The sequence below is a fragment of the Silurus aristotelis genome (genome assembly GCF_946808225.1).
Source record: "Silurus aristotelis genome assembly, chromosome: 11".
Classification (NCBI taxonomy): Eukaryota; Metazoa; Chordata; class Actinopteri; order Siluriformes; family Siluridae; genus Silurus; species Silurus aristotelis.
This window is the reverse complement of record NC_139584.1, coordinates 20,504,557-20,522,370: the sequence shown is the minus strand read 5'-3', so window position 1 is coordinate 20,522,370 and position 17,814 is coordinate 20,504,557. Positions and strand designations below refer to the sequence as shown.

Below are 17,814 nucleotides of genomic sequence, written 5' to 3'. Positions count from 1 at the left end.
GTCTAGTAAAGGTTTTATTTTGATCACCATCATAATTTATTTAAATATATTTTGAATATTAGTTACATTTATATTTTGTCAGAGGACATAATTTGAGTTTTTTTTTATGCTCCCTCTCCAAAAGACATCCCATAATTATGCACCCAAAACAACCTGATAATTCATTTTGTGAACATACTTTGCATTCCCAGAGTAAAAGTCTAAAACATATACTGCTCTAGACAACTGAGCTAAGATCATTTAGCTTAATCTTCCACATTTCTAAATAACATATCAGTACTGCTATCAGTTGAGATGCAAAAATAAATAAATAAATAAATAAATAAATAAATAAATAAATAAATAAATAAATCACTGGATTGGGAAAATTAAGGATGAGTGGAGAGAGTCCACTCCTTCAAATGGAAGAAAACACAAGATCCCCTGATAGATTCAATACATTAATGCAAAGCAGCACAAAAACAAATATCTATCAAAAGATGTAAATATGTCCCCTGTCACTAAATGCCCGACTTGCCAGGATCTCCGGATTTTCTGAGGAGATAAGGTTCCTATTGGCAGAAGTTGGACGAGTTTGATGTTAACTTTTGAGGCTACATTTAGATTTGTTTTTACAAATCTAATGCTCTAAACTTTTCCTAGAGTGTAAAGGAAAGAACATCACATAGAACCAGTCTGAATTTTGCACATTCATATATTGAGTTAGTCGGCTCCATGCATGTTTAAAGCATGTTTCAACAAGAAATCTGATAGATCAGGTAGAGAAAAGAAAGTGCATCTCATTTGAACATTACATCCTGCCATAAAAAGAGGAAAAAAGGGGAGGTAGGTAGCCTCAGTCTACTTTTTTTTATTTAAAAAAAACTGTGACTTTTCAGATTTTTCCAACTCACTATCAAAACCTCTTTTGCAGACTTGGAATAACTATATGCCAAAACATCTACATATTGCATATTGTGGCTTATTTATAGACGGGAATCTTGAACAAGGGTTTAGGGGTTTGTTCTTGATTTGGGCTCTTTTGCATTTTTATTCATGAAACTAAACAAGGAAAAAAGAAAGAAAGGAAAAAAGAAAGAAAGAAAGAAAGAAAGAAAGAAAGAAAGAAAGAAAGAAAGAAAGAAAGAAAGAAAGAAAGAAAGAAAGAAAGAAAGAAAGAAAGAAAGAAAGAAAGAAAGAAAAAGAAAAAAAAAGAATGGTCTTTAGATTGTCTCTTTAGAGAAACCAAGGCCATGGGTGAAAGCACATATATTCATTTTTGTTTATAACTTTTACAGATTTTGGTCTCATTTGAAAAATTCCAAATACTTATTTGAATAGTGTCATCTATAATTTATTTATAATCATGTCAATTACATGAAAAAATATTTTGACAGTTCTTTGCATCTATTAAAATTATTAGCAATAAAAACAACGTATAGCTACTCATTTTTTAGAGACTTATAATGTCACAAGCCTGGATGCAGCTGAATACAGTGCCAGATATAGAGGTTAGAAACAAATGCTTAACTATTTGTTATCCAAATGTTTATTTTTTATTTTCCATGCACCACATCTACCACAGTAAAATTCTGAGTACAGTTATCATTCTGAGCTTTCACCCTTGGCCAGTGTTCAAGTTCAGTACAAAATTGCAGAATGATACTGGAAAGTAACAAACGGATTTCATAATGCCACCTATTACATCAATTTACATTATACAACGGTGGGGTGGGGTTTTGGGCAAAAATATAGCCTCTTCCTGAAACCTTAGAACCATTATCACACACCTTAAGGCTATATTAATCCAGTGCCCAGAAAAGTACCCCATAGTGATTTATTCATATATCTGCATTTACATCAATAATGTCACTTAAATATTTTTTTGCTATAATATGTACATTGGTCAACATAATTACTAAGTTAAAACAAGTTTGAGGAAAGATAAAAAAGATTCTTTTTAAACCTAAGTTCAGCACCTGTACCATATACCTTATATTTCTAGGTTTTGCCTGATATCTAGTTATTATTTATATTCAATGATTTTCTTCCTTTTTTTAATCAAAGGCAGTTATCCAGGATCAAATCAAGTTAGAGCAGGTCAATAAATTAATTTAATCTCTGTAAAAAAAAAATATATATATATTTTTGTAAAGAAAGGCTCAACAAATATGAATCAAAAAATAAAACAACTTACCAAACAGAAATAAATATGTAAATAAAATACTAGCTAAATAAAAAGATCAATCGGAATACAGTGGTTCCCCGGGGTTACGTTCAAAGACCCCCTGCAAGTTTAAAAATCTGCAAATTTTGGTCGCACTCCTGCAGCCTTTATGGTACCTTAGTGAATTCATCTAGACATTATGTCATGTAATACAATAGTATTACAAATATAATTCAAAATATTATGACATTTGTTAGTGAAAACATAGTTTAAAATGTTATTCCTAACGTTCCTGAACATTCGGCCCCGCTGCAGATTCACGTGGATTTTAAGATAACAAGCTGTTAGTTCGGTTTCGAATGAGAACCCGAGAATTTTCCAAACCGCCAGTTCCGAACCGATTTATCGGTGGTTGACTGTATACATAATAAAGTGTGGAGAAAAAGAAAAAAGAGAGAAACAGAGGCAAAGATAGATTTGGACTGATTTGACCCAGGGTAACAGGCATCATCAAGTCACTGTTTACTTTTTCTGGATTGGACCTGGGAGTCACATTTTAAGGAACACACTGTGCCTGGTGATTTTTTAACGGTTAATAATGACTGATAATCCAACTCCTAAAGCTTTACCTTTCTACACACTTTAACCCAACCCCTAACCCTCTGCTCTCACTTCATCTTCAGAGCTGAGACGTTAGAGAAGCCTGGGGAGGGGAACACCATCAAAATGTATAAAGTTCATGAAGTGGAATTATTCCTAATGGAAAAACTCATGACAGACCCATATGTTGTGCTGACTTAAGACATATTCAAAGGATATTCTACAAAGCTACACACATTCTGAATTTTTTTTGTTCTTTTTTTTTTCCCCTACATCCTTTGCTCGTTACCTAAACCCATCTGCCACTAAACATAACATTTTTTGTGTCATGAGAAGGTGATAAGTTAGTGGACAATTAACATTCTATTATATAAAGTGCCTACAAGCAACACAAGGCTATTACACACATTCAAGGTAAAAAAAAAAAAACATTTTTCTATTAAATTTATAAAAACAATGAATTAAAAATGAACCCATTTACAAACAGACTTCATGCATTTTGTTCATTATATCTGTCAAAACTATGAAGTTAAAATCCCTATACATCCAAAAAATTTTTGTTGTTTTAATTTACGCCATGTTTTGTTTTTTGTTTTTTTGTTTTTTACAGGAAGTACAGAAAATAAAAGTGTCATCTTCCAAATATCTTTAATGTACATATTGCATGTGCCTATTAAAAGAAGAAGAAAAAAAATCTTAAGATCAGGAGGCAATACGAAGATGAAAAATATCTGAATGTTAATTTAATGTTGCCTAAGTTGCATTTTAAAGACTCTAAAATGACACTTAAATGAAATGTAGATTCAGTTTGGTGAAAGTCTTCATGCTTTGCATTCTTATAATAGATTTGCCATGTTTTCCAGCGTATCATTTGTTAGTTGGGCCAATATCAATACCTTCGTGCTATTAATAAATCAAATCTGCCAAATGTTCTTGTATTTTAATTCCATTCCAAAAAATAAGCAGAAATTGGTGTTCTTGATATTTGTGTATTTTCCGTGGCATTTTCCTGGGCCCCATTCTTTATAGATTGTTCATATAAGCCATGCTTTTCCTATCATAAGCATATGTCAGGAGAAATTTGACATCACAGTTTAGGAGAGTTTACAAGTCAAGTGCGAAATTTTTGACACTGAAAATGCTCTCTCACTCAGTTGTTATCGGTCAGAAGACTGGCTAGATAGAATGGAACAGCACTTAACTAATGGACTAATGGAAGTGTTTTTGGTGGTATATGAAGAGGTAATTCAAGTGACCTGGTAGCAATTCATGTGACCTTGGTGGTGCGTTCTAAGAATATATATTTATTAAGAAAATGTTTCCTAATGCTCCTAATGTTCCTGTGCTTTGCTTTTGTCCATATGGTAGTCTCAATGTTATACCCTAAGCCAAATATTACATAAACTGTAAGTTTTTACACATCCCAGAATTTCCTTTCTCTATTGAATACCTATAGGTAGGAATTCTCGAGTAAATTCGTCTTTGAAAAATAAAGTCTATCTAACCAAACAGATTCCAGTGTCTTCATTTGATTACAGAAATGACAAAGAAATGCATTAAACATGAGGCACGTGATTTAAAAAGCAAGTCAATGTTAGTGTGTTCTATAAATAAGACGTTATATATATATTGGAGTATTGTAGATGGCAGACGAAGCACTGAATTTAGTTAGGAATGGCTGTTCTTAGCATTGTCAATTTTTAACATCCATTCATTCACTGGTGAATTAAATTAGTTATTTAAATAAAGCTGGGGTTACATTTAGAGCTGGATTAGGTTAAGCATATTCCAAATAATTCCATAATACAGGTTGTATTCTGTCATTCTGATTGGAAAGAAATAATTTATCTGCCAATAGTGATATCAACAAAAGCTAAGATGTGAAACGATGAATATTGTGTTCAAATGTGTTTTACATAAACAGTTTATGCAAATGAGTGATGCAAATATTATTGATTAATAAATAAATACGATTTCTGCCAGGAATCATTAAGAACAGTGGTAATTTTTTTTCTTTTCAAGTAAAAAAATTTATAAAATGGGCCTCATTTATCAAGCTGGATGCAGACAATAATGTTCAATTACTTGTTAAAAAAAATAAAAAAAAAAAAATAAAAGCATTCACGATAGAAAAGTGGTGTCAATGAAAGTCCAGTTAGTTTAAAAACATGCCTGAGTTTAAATAAATGTATGTCAACCTCAACTGAAAGACATCAAATTGTATAACTGACATATGTTGTTTATGCAGATAGTTTGAATAGCTTTCTGGGTAAAAAGTATGTAAATCCAAATATTAAGCAAAAATAAAAAAAAGTAATGGCACCCTAGAATTAAAGACTGTAAATAAGTTTGTGCCTATTCAAAGGCAATGTGCTGCACTGGCTGAGCTGCTTTACTGGAAGGATGTGTTCTTTCCACATCTGGTCACGGCTTTATTGATCCTCTCTCTTTGAAGTTTTGTCAACTAAATATTAATATTGTTAATATTTATATTAAAATTAATATTAATTCAGTTAGGCCGAAACAACAAGCCTTAAAGTGTATCGGTGACTGGCATTTTTCCACGTGCACATGAACTATTAAATAAATAAATAAATAAATAAATCACTGTTACTGAAACCGGTTTTAATTTGGCCTACGGAAACATTTACACTCAACTCGATTGATAAATGAGGCCTAAAGTCTGTAAAACCAGAAACAATGAGCGATATTTTTTATGACTAAATAGGATCATCTGTATCATTAATTCTTTTTTTGTTGTTCTGCAACATAACTTATTTACTGTTACAGTAGTATTTATTTTGCTCATCCTTCTTGCTTAGTTTTAAAAACTCATCCCTTCTCCTATAGCAGACATCACAATTTTCAAAAATTTTCTTACACCAATTTTACAGGGCAACTGCTCAAGATGAACATTTAGGTCTCCATTCAATCATAGTGGTTGAAATGAAGCAGTAGTTTTTTAGATAGGAATAGACATGTATAGTGGATGTAAATACGGGGGTGACAGTATGTGTTATTATAAAGCCTCCAGATAATAAGAATCAGCACCTTTCATAATCATTATCTATGAAAAAGTGTGTAGCCCTATTTTTTTGCTGTTAAAGACATACATGAGTTCAAGTATAATAGGTATATGTAAGTACAACTACAGGTAAGTCTGTTATTTATTTTCAAGCTTGATGATGATACACAAACACCTGAACTTGCTTTGAGTAACCAAATGCATAATTGTCTAAATAATAATACTTTTTTTATTTTTATTATATTGATATGAGAGCCATGTACAAAGAATGGGGCCCTGGTCTTTGGGATCTCAGTGACATCATGACCAGTTTATGTAAAGGTATGTTCTTAAAGTGGCTTATATTGACTTTTTTCAATTTCATTAATTTATTGATTCTTTATCACTGGTTTGTTACAGGCCCAAAGAGAGGCATTTTTATTGTGTTTTGTGTAAAAGTGTATGTCTGGTGTATCAGGTGTTTTGGTGAAACTACAAATAAGGAAGTGTGCTGGTAGGTGTTGTGGTGAATATATATATATACAATATGTACAAATGCACAGGGCTGGGTGTTTTTAAATGCAGGTTTGTTAGTTCTGAGGACCCTGACCCCAGCCTCCTGCACTTGGGGGGCGACTTGGTTCTCCACTCCCTGACTGGTCCAGCTCGGCACTGTCGCAATCCGAATCTTCACACAATGCCCGAGTCTTGGAGAGACACAGAGACACGGATTTTATAACATTTCAGACCATCTGCAATGTGCATTTCTTTTCATTTCTATGGTAAACATTCATTTTACATTGACCTTAATGTTTGTAAAAAAACAGAAGAAAGTCTGTCTTAATTGTGTAGCTAGTTATCATAGAAATAAAGGTTTGATTTGGCTCTTTAGTTGTAGCATGTTACAAACACTATAAATACTATAGTAAATATAGCACAGTGCAACCTCTATTCTCGCAGGGGTTACGTTCTATGACCCCTCACGAGTAACAAAAACCGCAAGGTTTAGACTCTCCTTTTGATGGTTCCTTTTTCAAGGGGTATTGTACATGTGTTGTACTGTAAACTCAACAAAAATTGTGAATTACTTGTCATAAATGTTTTATTTACTACTTTAAATTAATAATACAATAATAAAATAGTTTTTCAAACATTTTAATTGTAATTTATTAGTACAAACTCTGTTTTGAAATGTTACTCCAAACTTTATTTTATGCTATACCTAAATAATCATGTCCGTTTCCATGTATATTTGTTTTACAGAGCTTATTATAATACTGAAGTATAGACAGAATTAATTACAGTAATATATAGTGTTACAGTAGTGGGCAACTTCTGACATAAAACTTATTGTTGTAATACTATAAAACAATTGCCACTCCAATTTGCATATTGGAGTGAAATTAATTTATGAATGAATGGTTTCCTGAAATATATTTATATGATTTATCGATAGCGATAATCAGACGATGTTTTGCTGAGTGTGTTATTGTGCTGGTACCTTAAGGACTTCCGTGGCTTTTTTTATATTCTTCATATTCTGTGTGGTGGTCATTTCATAGCAGTGACAGAGATTAATCTTTTACAATAAGTTTAAATAGAATTTTACCATTTATGGAAATTTTTTTTACCTTCATAAAGCCATCTTTTTTTTCAAAATCTGTGCATTATCTTTGAGTCAAATTCTTACATTTAATATGTCAATTAAAATAATAAGACATTTTGATTCTTACCAAGCAAATGAAATCAGTATCAACAAAATTCATCTTAACAATGCAGAGAAAAGATACTTTAAATGTAAAATTAACACCGCCAGTAAGTCACTAAATAAGTGAGTCATTGAATGAATCACCCGTGTAAATGATTCGGTTCAATCGCGATGACTCACCCATTATTGCTCAGAGACGCAAAACAGTGCTGTGGTTGTGTTTTGGAATTATTTTTTGTTGGCAAAATCAAGCAAAAACAGGCAGTGTGTTAGTGGTGTCTAAAACATTGTTTATTGAGCTGTTGTATAAAAATCAATATCATGTTTATAATCATACTGATTTTTGGAGAAAAAAATGGCTCTTAATATTACAGGATATTAATAAACTATATACGAAATTATAAATAAATATTTTACACATTTTCTGAACCATATCTTGAATGTTGCCATCATTCAAAATGCATTTTAATAGACTGAATCTTGCTGTGAAAAAATTTTGGGTTTCGCGATATACTAGATAATGTCAAATCACACATAGTTAAAAGAACAATTACGATATTATCATAGATGATATATTGTCTATTGTACTCCCCTACTGTCAGCAGGTTAAGACTTAATGTAAAGGCAAACTGACCTCATGATAATATTTGAAATTGATATGCATTGCAGTAAACACTCCATCCTTAGGAACATCCTTAATTGTAAATCCATGATGAAAGAACAGGCTCATATCATTATATTTTCCAGTACAGGCTTTACTTTCTACTTGCTGAGATTTTTTTTACTTTTATCTTAAATAATATTATGTCAAAATAAAACATTACAGCATTCCAGTATGTGAACCTGTTTCCTGTTATGCCATTTTTACAATGCTACTTTTAATAGAAACATAATTATTATTTGCAGGTCTATTGTGCCCTCTAAATGCAAGACTTCACTGCTCAGAACTCTTTCAGAACACTAGCTGACCACTAATTACAAACGCTTCGATTCATTCCGCTTGGTACATTAAAGGTGTTTTCAACAGGGACATGAAACACTGGTAATGTAATAGATTCGGCAACTCATGACTTCTTGCATGAGAAGGTTTTTTTTTTTTTTTAATAAATAACTATCACTCATTCATGCTCAGTGTGTGACTCTAGAAATGTTCACCTCCAAAATATTTTGCTCCAGATCGAAGTTTGCTCGCTCCTGTTCGAGAGCAGCAGCCTCCCTCTCCGAGATCGCAGGGTCTGTGATGTCAGCAGGAATCTCAGAGCCCTGCGAGATGAGGTCATCACTTCGATCGTCCAGCCTCTCGTCGGTATTGGTGCTGACCACATCGGGTGTGCCGCTGTGTGAGTGGTCAGTGGTATGGCCTTCCTCTCCATCAGAGACCGACAGATTCTCCGAGCTGAAGGTGGACACGGACTGGCACTTGGATATACTGGTTGGCCGTCTAAAGATTAAGGCAGTAAACTGGTCATTAAAAAAAATTCTTCATTATGCTTCATTATGCTGACTTGGTAAAGCTTACATTCTATTCTGCTCTTATGCATGTTATTATTATTATTATTATTATTATTATTATTATTATTATTATTGTTGTTGTTATTGTTATCATTATAGGACCCAGACTTCTCAGAATTATGCTTTTCTGGCATAAGATCAAATTGGGCCAAATACTTTTTGACTTCCTTATAAAAATAAAACTTTATAGCTTCCTTCCTGTTATAACTCCTAACTCCTATCAAGCAACATTCACCAAACTCAGGACTGTTATTATTAACTGTTCTGGCTTATCTTATGTTCTGACATTTTTAAATGAATGGACTCTCCATTGTGGGTGATCAGACAACTGTCCATCGATTTACATTTATGGAATGGTCATAGCCTAGATCACAATTTTTAATATTCAAAGCTCACACACATATACACACACACACACACACCTACGTGCTCACAGTCTGAAGCCATTCATCTCTACCTTTTACTCTATCAATATACCAGTAAAACACATACAAATATTTTATCTATCTCGCTATCATTGTTACATACTTTCTCCATGCATTTATCTCTATCAGTGCTACACATCAATATACCAGACAATATACCACACACTCACTTTATCCATCTCTCTATCTACCTGCAAAGGGGAACACTCACTCTCACTCACTTTTTCCATCTATCACTCTCTATGAATGTGACACACACTGTCTATTCATCTCTCTGTCTGCCTACCACTGTCTCCATCCATTGCTTTATCCCTCTACCAGTGGCACACACTCTCTCCATCCATCTCTCTATCAATTTACCAGTAGCATCCACACACACTCTCTCTTTCCATATTCCCTTCAAGCAATCCACCTGTATCACTCTCTCCAAATCCTATTATCCTCACACCATCTGTCTTTCCACTAACAGCACCCTCCCTTTATCTCTCTATTCCACTTTCTACTTGTATAACTCTATTTCACATTCATTTTTCTACTAGTAACTGTATATAACTGTCATTCCTTCTGTCTGTCACTTTTTCTTTCTGTCTTTCCACTTTTAAGCTTAGTTCAGACTGGCCTTGTCATGCTCAAATCAAAGTTTGGCATAAAGAACTTTATCTAGTTACACAACAGAAGCCATGTAATGTACATGTCTACAGATTTTATCGGTAATTAACATTGTATGAAATAAACATTACATTAGTTTTTACTGACAACAATATCTTTGCCTTTTTGTTTTGTATAGATCACTGTATAATTTTACAAATCATAAAACTTCATGCTTTGCTCAATTTCTTAGGTGGATAAAAAAGACATATCTGTATTACAGTGAGGACATAATAATTCTAAACGATATTATTGCCAGACCAACTTAAGAGCAACATGGTAAGAAACAGTGATCCTTTACAAATAATGTTTTATGCTTTATATTCAACATTCTGTGAAACTGCCCACCTAGCTTTCACTTTTTTTGTCAGAAATGCAACTTCCTTATAATATCTAATGTTAACATGCCTTTACTCACCGTCTCCTTGGCAGTTCCACTTCACTGTCTACTTCGCCCTCCTCTTCCTCTGAAGACACACCACGGCGCTGTGCGACACAAGGTACACAAAATTACATTTATCTTATCACATTTCCGCTGCTTAATAATCTGCTACAGTGGTGTATATGGATTGGTGAAATCCATACCCATCAGAGATTGTTTTGTAACCATTTCCAGCCTGAGAATCTTTTGCTGAGTCCTCTCCCAGAAAACAGAAATCCCCCCTTTTTTTGCCATGACTCATGTCCACAAACTTTGATAGATGGCTGTTCTTTAAATACAACAGGGCACTCACTCACTCACACTTGATATTCATCTTAGATTTTCACAAACAGTAATCCCCCATTTATCGCGGTGGTTACGTTACAAAACTGCCCGCGACAAATGAAGAACCGCGATAAACGGACACCACCCCAAAAATGCTATTTTATTTATACAGTACTGTACTGTATAACCATTTTACTTCAAACATTAAAACTTTATTTTACTTCCTTTTTTATTTTATTATAAATATAATTAAATATATTTTTATTATTTCAACATAAAACTCAATAAAAACAATTCCCTATAAGTTTTTTGGTGCTATCCGCGAGAGGCCGAGAAAAGCAGCTAAACAAATTAGTTATGTGGCAAATGCGAGATTCGAACCGCAGTAAAGCGAGGGATTACTTTTGTTCATTCACATATAAAACTGTGTGAAAAAGATAATACACCATTTAATGTTTATGGTTTTCATATAGAGGAAAAATAATACAAATCATCTTGTTCTTATTGTCTTTTTAGCTAGATAAATACAACTTCAGATGAACAACACATATCAGCCAGCATTATTTATTTTTGCACAAAAATCAAGCCAAAATGGAGGAACATAACTGCCTCCAAAGGAATTAAAAGACTTACCGTATTTTCCGGACTATAAGCGCTACTTTTTTCCCACACTTTGAACCCCGCGGCTTAAACAGCGAAGCGGCTAATTTATTAATTTAATTCCTGGGTTTTCCCGGTTTCACAAGCTTCAAACCAAAAAACTGAGCCCCATAACATTAGACCAATGAAATTGACGAACGGGTTCAGGTGAACTAATTTAATTCTTTATATTAAATTGCGCTCCCACTGAATCGGGCCGCACCACATCATAAAAATGGATGAGGTTCCTCTGACGTTTGACCTGCCGCTCACTCGGACTGTCTACAGGAAATGCGAATCATTCGTCACGCTAAAAACAACCGTGCATGAAAAAAACGCACTTCACCTGTGTTCTGAGCTGCACGGCATCGGGAGAAAAGCTTCCTTTTTAAACGCACGACGATGCCAAAAGAAAAACTTGTTGTGAAAGGAAGGACGAAGACAGTGAACAATGACTTTCTTGGTAGGCTACTGTTTAGATACAAGCCATGTTACAGACACTGTCTTTCGTTAAAGCCTGTGTAAAATTTGATTAGTTTCAGTGTAGACAGTGCGGCTTATAGACAGGTGCGGCTTATTTATGTTCAAAATAAAAATCTATGTAAAATTCAGTATGTGCGTCTTATATATGGGTGCGCTTAATAGTCCGGAAATTACGGTAGTAGTCGCTAGATACTGCTAATTAAATGATTAATTGATCATCAGCACGTGTGATCATCTTTAAAAAAGCTGAATTTTTACAGTTTGCTGGTCTGGAGAAAACAGGTGTGTGTTAACCCAAAGCCAACAAGGGTTGAATACATCAGTAGTAATCTCAGTGAAGCAATTTTGGCTGCCCATCAAGATAGAAAGGGTTATAAAACCATCTCTAATCTGTTTAATCCCATCATTCTACATTGAGGTAGATTATTGACAACTAAAAAACTTTTGAGAAATATTTCAATTGCAGTCTTCTCAAGAGTAGACATCTCTGTAAATTTCCTTGTAAGACAAAAGAAAATAAAAATAAAAATATAAGAATTACATTTTAGAGTCTACAGGCCTCAATTAGCATGGTTAATGTAAATTATGCAAAAGTTCATGAAAGTATAATTAGAAAAAGACTGAATAAGTTCTGTTTGTTTGGAAGGGTTGCCAGGAGAAATCCTCTTCTATCTAAAAAAACATGGCAGCATATCTTAGGTTTGCAAAGTTGCTCCTGAACAAACCACAAGACGTCTGAAACAATGTAATCTGGTCAGACGATTCCCAACTGGAGAGGTTTGACATCAAGGCACAGTGCCATGTTTGGCAAAATCCAAACACAGCATATCAGAACAAACACCTCATACCAACTGTCAAGCACTGTGGTGGAGCAACAAGCTAACGATTCCAAGCACACCAGCAAATTTACAACAGAATAGCTGGTGAAAAAAAACAAAAAAAAAAACAGAATTAAGGTGTCACGGTTTTGCAATGGCCCAGTCAAGGTTCAGACCTCAACCCCACTGAAATGCTGGGGCAGGACCTTCAAAGAGCTGTGCATATACAAATCCCTTAAAATCTCAATAAGCTGAAGCAATGTTGTAAAGAAAAGTGAGCCCACATTCCTTCAAAACAATTTAAGCGACAAATAAAGTCATACAAAACATAATTACTCCAAGTCAGTGCTAATAAAGGTGGTTCCACAAGCTATTGAATCATAAGATGTACTTAGTTTTTCACACACAACTTCTCCATTTTGGCTTTATGTTTGTAAAAATAAATAATGACATGCTATGTCATGTGTTGTTCATATGTGGTTGAAGTTACTAATTCTAAGACCTGATAAGGACCAGAGGATTTTTATTATTTACTGATCAATAAAACCCTAGAATTCAAAAAGCGGTGGATTTTCTTTTTCGCATGACTTTTACAATTCTTTTAGGCATGACTGTATCTATAATGTGGGACCATTTTCCTCAAAAGAAAACGCTTAATCAAGCTTAATATATTTGTTTTATTTGTTTGCTTGGTTTTGTCTTTATTTAGGACTTGTGTGAAAAACTGCTGATGTTTTAGGTAATGTTTAAGCAGAAATATTCAATTGGCTTAACAAAATTAATGGATGTGTGAGAAAACATGAGAGGAAATGACACACCTGCTTGCGTGTGATAGCTGCTCTGTAAAGTATAGCTGATGGAGTCAAATGACTACCACTCGCTCCCCTTGGCAATCGCACCGACCCGGTTCCTTCCTCTCTTTCCTCCCCCAGCGTGTGTCCCCGCCCCACTGCCACACCTCTTGCACAGCAGGGTGAATCAGGACTGCTAGAGAATGGTAGAGATGCGGCATCCTCGCTTGCTGTGTCGCTTCGTGGTGGAGTTTCATCCATCCCCACAGTGGCTTCTGCCACGCCTCTGACACCGCTAACAAGCCCTTCACACACACTCAAACTGCCAGCACCACCGCTGGCTCCGCCCTCGGCTCCATGGGTAGAGCAAAGCAGGTCTGGACTGGAGGAGGACAGTTTTAATGGAGGGGCTTCCATCTGGCTTCCTCTTGACACGGTACCCACTGTCTGATCGGTTGATGGAGTGCCACTGGGTGCAGTAGTACCCAATGTGGGGGTTTCTCTTTCTCTATTGGAGGTACCAGCAGAGTGCTTGGGCCCCGAGAGATCACCACTGCTGCCACGGCCTCCCCTGCGATGTCGCGTTTTCACCCTCCGGGCACGACTTGGTGAGGTGGAGGTCCGGTTGGCACAAGAAGGAACTGTCACTTGCACCACACCAGGGTCCATTTTAGGGAGAATTACTTCTGATCTTAGAAGGTCAGGTCTGTTTATGGAAAAATACAGAGGCGTTTTACACAAATAGCCATTACATTTTGTTTTGGTGCATGGCACAGATAAAAGTCTAAAGTTTCAGTGTAGGACACAAAAATAGCTTTAACTGACATGCTGGATGTGTGTGTGGGGGTGTGTGTGTGGGACTTTTAAATCTCACTTTTTTCAGGGCCTGCTCTATAATCCAGGGACAAACAACAACTACCTGGTCCTTCCTGTCATATATTTTTGGCTCTATATTTTAAAATATAAAACAATTAGCAATTTAAACTAAAACAATAATGATCCAGAGAAGCATTTACAGGAGATTAATAAATGAACACAGTAATTGTGTATACTGGCATCCCACCATGCAAAATATGTTCCGATATTAATGAACATGGCCTTCTTTTGGATCGGCAAGCCTCATAACTGATCGCCCACTTCCACCCGTAATACAGTAAGTGCCTGTTCCTTTTACTTCTTTTGTTTTGACAGGATTTCTGTAAAGCTGCTTCGTGACAAATAACGTATTTTAAATGTAACAATATGTACAATATTTCTTTTTCTAGAAGCTGAGGCAATGAAATTAAGGTTTATGTAGGAATAAAATAATTTATAATACAGGATATGACCAAATATGTTCATTAATTGAAATTTTAAAGTTGGCATTTATTTAGTTAGAAAATTGATTTTGGCCCCTACATGAGCTCCTGAGTTTGTATTAAATTCATAATTTTATACATGGATTATACTGTCAACATTAAAATAGCAAAAGTTTATTAAAATAGTTTATTTCCCCCTATGGTACACATAATTACTAACCTTTTATTAAAACTCATTAAATACATAGTTATTCCATACGAATAGCATTAATTAAAAAAATATTAAATATGGCAAAAAAAAACTGTATCTTTTAAAAAAAAATAAAAATATTACAACAATGAAGTATTAATAAAGACGTCAGCACAAACATATAGATTCTGCCATAAAAATAGATGTTTAGGAATGTTGACTATACTTTACTATAGTTTTCAGAGAGCAGGTCACACTTATCAAAAGAATCCAGTGGCATTGTTGTCCTTGTGCAAGATATTGGCATTGTTTTTTATTTCTTGTGATTAATCTGGTATGTCTCAACTTACAATTAGCTGTATACTCTGATTAATAATAGGTGTTTTCCTGAATACAGGAGTATCAGGTTTCCTTTTTGCTTGTCCAAGACAAGTACATTGTGAGGCATGAGAGGGAAAAAAGCACTTAAAACAGTGGTGTGATGTGTGTTTATTGCGCTTGTTTTTTTTGTTTGTTTGTTTTTTCATGTTAAACCATTTACTTTGATTAATCCACACCTAATTTACATGTTCAGAAATGTGTCCTTTTCTGTGGTTATACTGCTGTTATTACCATAGCTTGTGTAATAACATCCACTTCTCCATTTCTCGTCTTTTAACATGGTGTGTACTGTAGTGCAATTCAGCTTTGCCATTAAATCTCTTTTTACCAATTATTGTGTGTCATTTTTACACATACACACATTAGCATAAAGCTTTACTCTTAGTAAATGCTCCACTCAAGCTGTGTTATTCTGACCTAACCGCAATATTAACGAACTTACACTTCAACGTTCACATCTTCATAACTGGAAGCTTAAATTATCCTTAAAGACACAAGACTCAAAGACACAAAAGGCAGGACTTGTTTCATAAAAGAAAAGAAATCCCTCTACATACAGCAGCACTCACCTCTTGCTATGTGAAGGAAGCTTTTGGGGTACATTCCTCTTCTTAATGAGTTTGTCCACGGTGTTTGAAGGATGGTGTTTAAACAGTCCAGGATATTTCTTATCCAAACACTGCTCCCTTCTGTAAACACAAAATGTCTTGAATAATACTATTTATGCTTACTGTACAATTTTTGTTGCTACTATGAAATTTTGATTGTTTCAAAAAAATCATCATACAGGCTGAGATTTAATTTATAAAGTTTGTACTATGGAATATGTTCAGGTTTGGATTTAGGTATTTTGTGATATTGGGCAATACAGAAAAAATAATCATTTGTTAAATTAATTTTATTTAAAAGGGAATTCGATCAGTATCTATTCACTGCTAGGGTGTGCATGCCTTAAATGGATGACATGGAGGCAATGAAGCACCTGACAAGGATGTTTGCAGGGCAAAATAATACAATTAGCAGTTAATTTGAATTGGTTATTTTATATATTTAATATTATTAGAGCAAAAATTCGGCCAACATCTAATAATGAAGCTGTTGGTGTTGGTGTTAGTGCACTCTTTGTGATATTTATTTGTTATATTTCTCATAATGTTATCCTAATCAGTTCTTAAATGTATCTTATGCCTTGACCCGTTTATCAAAAATCACCACATTCACCATATTAGTTAAATGACACACAAAAATAATTTGTGTAACTCAGTAAGGTCATTAGAAAATGTTAAAAACGTCTTCTCTGTATGGAACTGTAACTATATGTTACTATGTTACACTTGTTCATATATTCAGCACATAAAAAAACAGTGATTAAAATACTTTGAACTACCTGTGCATTCAGCGGTTTGAACACACACCTTTCAACCAATCAGAATTGAGTACTGAGACCATGCTGTAAAATAAGGGTTCTGTCTTTTTTAAATAAATACCACCAATTTCAAATATTCCCTAATAAACATCGACAGTACATATATTACATGATATCCACTTTAAATAGCCTGTGTGTGTGTGTGTGTGTGTGTGTGTGTGTGTGTGTGTGTGTGTGTGTGTGTGTGTGTGTGTGTGTGTGTGTGTGTGTGTATTAGAGAGAGAGAGAGAGAGAGAGAGAGAGAGAGAGAGAGAGAGAGAGAGAGAGAGTGAAAGAGAGAGCATTTTTACCTAAGCAGTTCTTTCTCTTTCAGCTCCAGCTGTAGCATGACAGCACTCAGTTCCATGTAAAGGTTGTTTGCTCTCTCCAGCTTCCTCTCATAATGCTCTCTGATGTCAAGGGCATGCCTGGTTAAAACACATTTGGAATTTTGCTTTGAAATTTTCTAGAATATTTCAGTTTAGTATAAAAAAATTATAGTTTGAAAATTCTTATTATTTCTGAAAATCAAGAACTAAAAACACTACAGTACCTGTCATATTACATTAATACTGAAGACAGCCAAACTATGAAAGAACATGCATGGAATTACATAGTAAACGAAAACAACCCAGAATATCTTTTATATTTTAGAAACAGCTGTGCCTTGTCAAGATTAAAGTTTTGTGACATTTCTTGCCTTCTTAATAATTGTTCTCAGGTGTTAATGTTTAGCAAAAGATTAAATAAAAAGGGAGAAGAGTAACCATGACTAACTATACATCATTCTAAAGGTCTACTCCTCAATCATTGCTTTTAGATCATTGTTTTTCAATGGAAACCGTATAACGAATGTATTTGCTGAATTTGTGTACAATGAATTGTTGGGATTGGAACATTGAATTGTTGGGATTGGAATGGCCGGACATCAATATGGATGGTCATGACTGTAAAACAATAGCTTGTCTGGCTACCTGGTCATTAATATGAATGTCAAATCAATATCAATAGCCAAACATGTATAACAAAAGCCTTTAATGGTCAGCCATTCATTTATATG

General features: G+C 34.4%; 1 protein-coding gene across 1 annotated transcript in view; it reads right to left on the bottom strand.

The window, feature by feature from the left end:
* map3k12 (mitogen-activated protein kinase kinase kinase 12) overlaps window positions 1–17,814 on the bottom strand; it is a 33,556-nt gene continuing 15,742 nt past the window's right edge. The window contains exons 9-15 of the mRNA XM_083554446.1: window positions 17,066–17,182; window positions 15,919–16,038; window positions 13,508–14,186; window positions 10,462–10,529; window positions 8,614–8,899; window positions 2,360–6,457; window positions 1–2,283 (exon numbers count right to left, since the gene is read on the bottom strand). Coding sequence (XP_083410572.1) covers window positions 6,341–6,457; window positions 8,614–8,899; window positions 10,462–10,529; window positions 13,508–14,186; window positions 15,919–16,038; window positions 17,066–17,182 — 1,387 coding nt within the window. The 3' untranslated portion in view covers window positions 1–2,283; window positions 2,360–6,340. The remainder of the gene's footprint in view (window positions 2,284–2,359; window positions 6,458–8,613; window positions 8,900–10,461; window positions 10,530–13,507; window positions 14,187–15,918; window positions 16,039–17,065; window positions 17,183–17,814) is intronic.